The sequence below is a fragment of the Lycorma delicatula genome, chromosome 10, assembly GCF_047948215.1.
Source record: "Lycorma delicatula isolate Av1 chromosome 10, ASM4794821v1, whole genome shotgun sequence".
Classification (NCBI taxonomy): domain Eukaryota; kingdom Metazoa; phylum Arthropoda; class Insecta; order Hemiptera; family Fulgoridae; genus Lycorma; species Lycorma delicatula.
Window position 1 is genome coordinate 26,134,496 of NC_134464.1, and position 6,968 is coordinate 26,141,463.

Consider the following 6,968-nt stretch of genomic DNA (forward strand, 5'->3'; position numbering starts at 1 on the left):
ATTACTTTCTTCAAATTAAGGTAAAACAATTGAGATGATCTTAATTTTATTTCAATTTTAAATGATTTCCTGATTATCGGAAATTTCCTGCTCTTTAAATCATGAATGATCAAAACATTCTACCTCATGGAAGTCATTGCTAGTTCACCGATCTCCGTCAGTATTAACTCAACCTTTCATCCAAAAGTCTTTTTCATATGCTCCAAAATTTCCATTCTATATTCTCATGGGCAAGTCTCGAGCTTTTTGATTAATTAATCATCACCATAATAAAAACATATACTATCATTTTTGTCAATCTTAAGGCGACAAACAAGCATAGAAGTTATAAAAACGTATAAAGTTTCAAGTAATAATATTAAAGATGATAATCTGTTATACCAGTTATAATCCTTAGAAATAGAGTATATACAACAAATTTTTTTTTACGAAAAAAAAACATATTATATGAATTATAATGAATTTCAATTAAATATGTATTTAGTAAGTAATATTTTTAATATTCTATTACTAAAATTTTTACACGGGAAGTTATTATATTAATTTATTCCCAGATGTTTTATAGGGTCTTTTGAAATTACTTTAAATTACTCGTACTAAGAATAAAACCCTAAATCCTTGCAATTTTCTTATGAAAATATTCATTTATTTCAAATTTAAAAAATGTATCTCAAATTATATATATATATATATATATATTTGGAAAAAAGCGGGTCTATGGCCCGCCGTGAAAAAGTTACACGGTTTATGTTTCATTACACATGATTTTGTTAAATGTTTTTTGCCAATTGTAATAAATAGCGTTCATTAATTTAGCGTACTAACAACAAAAACTTTTACAACGAAAAAATTCCTGAAAATTTGTAGCTGTTTCTTGAGCTGTAATTTTTTTAACACAGCTCTAATCCCATGTTTTCCTTTTTTACCTCCTTGTACAAAATAAAGGAAGCATTGTGATCGCAAAAAACTTTAGTTTCCAGATTTGAACGGAAATATTCATTTTGACCATCCCTGAATCCATTTTGACTAGTTTCGGCGTGACGTCTGTACGTAGGCATGTATCTCGCATACCTCAAAAATGATTACCCGTAGGATGTTGAAATTTTGGATTTAGGACTGTTATAACATAGTTGTACACCTCCCCTTTTGATTGCAATGAACCACTGGACCAAAAGTAGCCGAAAAAGCCCAAAAAAAATCTGGATTTTGGCCTTTTTCTTAACTGCAGTAATAAGGTCTCATGAGAGGTTTTCAATATATCATAAGTGGTACTTATTTTCATCGGCTCGAGAGTTATAACAAAATAAAATTTTAATTAATGAAATATTTGGATCTTACAAAAGGAAGACACATCGGTTCGAATCAAATTCCATTTCCTTTTTTTAATTTAAATTATTGATTTATTAATAATTTATAACCTCCGATTGTAAATAAATAAAAAAATACAATAAATAATAATGCAATAATAACAATAAAAAAAATTATATGAAAAAATATACGTAGAAGTTATTAATGAAATAAAATTTTATAAACTTTTCATTTAAAAAAATGTATATATGTAATTTAATCGACGTACAAGGAAGTCATTTGGTGTTCACATCAGATTTTTTATCCCCAAAATATAAATATAATCTTAGATAAATCGTTCGTATCAAGAAGTATAACTTGTTCGTCCGCTACGCGCAGCCACCCGGCGCATCACCATTGGTCCGCTCTGCGCCAATAGCCGCTAAAATAACAATTTGAGCTCATACATCAAATAAATAAACCCAAGCACCATCCTTTTTATAAAAATGAACATATGTATATTCGGAATTGTCATTAAACCTAATGATATAAACCTGTCTAACAAGTAATTGTTTCACATTTAACAGAGATACCAATGACAATTTTATGAATTTAAAAAAAACATCACGTAATCATTAAAATATTTTATTTCATTTAAAAATGTTAAGTCTATGTCTAAAAACCAGTGGAAAATTAACAAAAATTGTAGATCAGCTAAGTTAATGTTGCAGTTCTTAAATGAATAACAATTTTTTTTTGTAAATATAAATATTTTTCTCATTTTCTTTCAGGGATTCAAAGCAGATGTTGACAGACGACCTACAGATATCGTAGTCAAATTGCCAAAACATCCAACTCCTGGTCTTGCACAGCAGTATCAACAAGTATCCCCAGCGGCTCAAGCTCAAGCACTAGTCGCCAGAAAACAGCAAACTCAACAATATCTTGAGGTATGAAATTACTTAAAACTTCATCACTTTATTCTGATTAACTATCTTGATACTGACTTTCAGTCATTATTCATTATAGAGTTTTAATTAGAAAATAAAAACCAACTTGGCACACCCAAGGTGTAAAATAACTACATAAAACTGTCATGTAATAAATAACTATAGACCAAAACAATGCTGCAAAATTCTTATTATAGTATGGCAGTTGGTTTTGTCCAGTCTCAGAATGGCAATTATTGAAAACTTCTTAATTAAACCCCAATGACTAAATGAAATTGACTTAAAGGGAATTTAACTTTATTTAGAATTATTATACTTTTAATTAGACTTGAACCACTTTTCTGTACAATCACTAAAGTACTCTGATAGAACAGTCGATGTAGATCGATAGATTACAAATAATAATAATAATAAAAATAAGAGATCTGGCTTTACACCAAAAAACACTTGAACCACTAGATTGGTTTTTTGTGCAACCCTCCCCTTCAAGGTAAAAACAAAGTCCTTGTGTAGTCCACAGACATACAGAGTGTTTAGATTCATCTGTTTTCTTTGTCCTCTTACTCAATATAAACATCTCCTGTCATTTTCTTCTTTCTTCTTAATTGTTAATGAACCAGCTGATTTAATTTTTGTTAGAACTATTAACATATGATGAATATTTACTTTCTTTTACAATATCAACCAATTAACATGAAAATGTATCTGTACTAGTAAGAAAGTTTAATGTTTTACAAATGTGTAATTAATGTAAATGTGAATAAAGTATAAAATATCCATTTCTTCTTTTATCCGGCGCACTACTTAGTGTATGCAATTACCACAACCAAAAAATTGCTCCACGACTGAAATTGTCTTACGTTAATTTTGGTACCAAGAGTCATTAATTTCTAAAGCTCCAATAAAGAAGTTGTTGTCCTACCAGTTACTAGATGACACTATATGTGGAACCAGGGTAGATGTCCGAACTCCGTTACACCTATCAAGAATGAAAAAATAATAGATAACAAAAAGGGAAGGAAAAGAAAGAGGATATATATGTAAGGCATACTCATTATCAACTATAACTACAACATTTAACTAGATATATGAACGTAGTTAGATAAAATTCAGTTAAAACACTTAAAAAATACATACACACATATATATATATATATACATATATATATATATATTTTACAACATTCCAGTAATGGCAATATAGTTGTGTTGTTACAAATTTTTTTTGTTAGTGTTATGTTTTCTAAATTTTTATTTGTTGATGAATTACATTATTATGTACTGATTGATGATGTGGGTTCCTGCAAAAGTTGACTATTGGTACTAGTTTTTTTTGTTACTGTGTTTGGTAGTTAAGTTGTTTTTTGAATATATATATTCAAAATATATATTTTTTTTTTTTTGAGAAAAAATATATGCATTGCAAAGGTTTCAATACATAGGAAATAGCAATCAGGTTATGTAAAGAGATACGTATAATATTTAAAGATAAGATGAGTCATGTATGAGTAGGAGGATCCAATACAACAAGGGTGGGGATAAAATATTGTTATCTAGGATGCGTAGATCAGTTAATTTCTTAGTATGTAAGAGAATTTTGTATGATGTATGATGTGAATGTGTATTGTCACCTGAGGAAGCTTAGAGAATTCTAAATGAAATGTAGTGCATTTAATGTATAAGTTTGTGTAGTTGATTGCTTAACCCAAGAGATTAATAAAGATAATATTTTTAAGTAAAATATGTCTTGTTATATATATATATATATATATATATATATATATATATATATATATTAGGTGCTTTATACATATTATCTTCTGATTTTTTGATAAGATCAAATATGTAAAAAATTCTCACTTTTCTTAAAGGCATGCTAGCTGAAGAAAATCTAATAATACCAAAACCATGATATGGATATAACCATTAATGATTGCTTCTTTTATAGAGGCAGCGATCTATTAACTACAAAATAAAAAAGATATGTTTTAATTACATACTATTTATTTATTTCAGGCTTCTAGTCCAGTTGATGGAGGTGAACCACAGTACACAATCAAACCACAGCAAGCACAGGTGTATGTACAGCCACAACGTTCTGCTGCTCCACAGAATGCTGGTGCTACCTACTTTGCTCCACACAGGTTATCACCGGCCATTGTACCAGTTGCTGCAAAAGCACCGAAAGCATATACAGATCAAAATGCAGGAGCTTTACTCTACAGAGCATATTCACAATAAACAACAAACTGAATCGTACATGTCATAAAACCCCCAGTGACTATGTTTGAATATAATAGTGATGAACTATAAGCTAACAACAACAAAATATGCGCCTACGAACTAAAATCTGACATATTAATATTGTACTTATAGAATGTGTAAATACTATTGTGTGCAAATATGCAGACGTATACAATGTTGCATGATATTAGGCCTACATCTATATTGAAAATATATGTGCATGTATACCGATGCAACATCTACTCTCTTGCAGCTGCAAATTATTTCAAGTTTTTCATATGATTAAAAAGCATGTCTATGGTAGAAACTTCACCAACACAACCTATGCTTACTATAACACAGCCCAATTAAATTGAAAGTGAATAAAAACCTACACACAACATTAATTAATACAACGGATCATGGCTTAACAGTAACTCTCTCCCATTTCACACCATACATGTGGCTTCATAATAATGAGTAATTGTTAAACGTATTAAGTAGAAATATTATGTTACATAGAAAATGTTACATGTTAAAAAGAAAGTAATAATATGCTGATTTCAGAATTTAGAATTATTTTCATAACATATTGTAAGAAATACATCATAACCAATGAAAGCAACTCTCCTTTATTTATAATATAATTGGGCTCTAGAAAAGTATTTCCTGCCATAGATAATTTATTTTGACAATAAATATATTTATATAATAGTAAAATTAATTATTATTTAGGCTTAAGATAATGTAATGTAAATCATAATAAATTAATTTAAAATTTTTCAATTTTTAGAGTTATTACTTATTCCACACAACTGTCAGAAAATTAATTACACTTGTGATCGACCAAGAAAAAGAAAACCTACACTTTTTTTACTTATAACATTATTATGGTTTACTCACTTATAAAATGAGTAAGTAATAACAATGAAGAATTAATAAATGCAGATATTAAATATCAGTTACATCTAACATTGAGAGCCTTTCCTAACATTAATTAATGCCTCATACACATTGTCTTCACAAAAATCTTTTTTTTTACTTCTTGTACGAAGTAAAGTAAGTATTAGGATTGTAAAAAAATTCCAATTTCCAGATTTCAACAGAAATATCCATTTTGACCATCCCTGAATCCATTCTGACTAGTTTTGGCGTGATGTCTGTACATACGTACATATGTATCTCAGTCAAAAACGATTAGCCATAGGATGTTGAAATTTTGGATTTAGGACTGTTGTAATATCTAGTTGTGCACGTTTTGATTGCAATCAACTGAACCAAAAGTGTCCAAAAACACCCAAAATCCAAAAAAATTTAGATTTTGGACTTTTTCTTAACTGCTGTAATAAGCCATCATTGAGAGCTTTTTAACGGTATATCATAAGTGATACTTATTTTCATTGGTTCCAGAGTTAGAACCAAATAAAATTTTAATTAATAAAATATTTGGATCTTAAGGGAACACACATTATTCGAATCAGTCTTCATCTCCTTTATTTTTTTTAACTTTCATTTTTAATTTAAATATACTGATTTATTTTAATGAAAAAGAATTTTATCAACTTTTCATTTAAAAAAAAAAAATGTGTAAATGTAATTTAATAGGCATACAAAGAAATCATATGTTGTCCGTATCAAATTTTTTTCCAATGTGAGATTTTCCCTTTTTAAAAGGAAATTTTCACTTTAAAAGTATTATTTTTTTTAATGGCAAACAAAACAAAGGAATAATTTTTTGTATTACTTTTGTTTTTCTGCCATCCCAGTTAATGATGAAAATGATACAAAATGAAATTTTATTTTGTACTGCAACAAATGACAAAAGTTATTAAAATGATGTTAGGTACATTTTAACAGTTAAAATATATTCCAATTATATCTACATTTAACTATAAATAATTTTACTCCAACAGATGACAAAAGTTATTAAAATGATATTAGTTGTATTTTAACAGTTATAGAATATATTTCAATTACATCCATATTTAACAACAAATAATTTTTCCAAACCAAATTTGGTTTTGTTTGTTCCATAAAATTAATGGTTTGTAAAAACGTTCACTGCTGATTGTAAAAGAAATATCATAGCACAATTTAATGTTTTGGCAATGATAGAAATTCCTTTCTTTAACTTTACCTAATTAAATAATACACCCAACTTTCAAAGAAAATTTTAACTGTATAAAATAGTCTAATAAAAGAAAATAATAGAAAGAAAATATTTAAAAAAAGGGTAGTTCCCAAAAACCAAAAATATTCCTTTTTCGATTCTTCCTTAAATACTGATTTTTTAGACAACACTAAATAAATAATTAACAACTTACTCACCCCAGTGCCATTTTGGTGTTAACTTCAAAAATCAGAATTAAAAAAACAATTGTTAAATTTTTTTTTAACCAGTTTTATTATTTTTTAAGATTATTTTATTTAACATTTTTTAATGTTATTTTAATTTAACATTTTTCTGGCCTAAAATAAATGCTGCACATCTGAAAATAAGACACACAG

General features: G+C 27.7%; 1 protein-coding gene across 1 annotated transcript in view; it reads left to right on the plus strand.

Annotated features, from left to right (window-relative positions):
- Cpr66D (Cuticular protein 66D) overlaps positions 1–5,152 on the plus strand; it is a 38,190-nt gene extending 33,038 nt beyond the window's left edge. The window contains exons 4-5 of the mRNA XM_075376755.1: positions 2,079–2,237; positions 4,254–5,152. Coding sequence (XP_075232870.1) covers positions 2,079–2,237; positions 4,254–4,478 — 384 coding nt within the window. The 3' untranslated portion in view covers positions 4,479–5,152. The remainder of the gene's footprint in view (positions 1–2,078; positions 2,238–4,253) is intronic.
- The last annotated feature ends 1,816 nt before the right edge of the window (positions 5,153–6,968 follow it).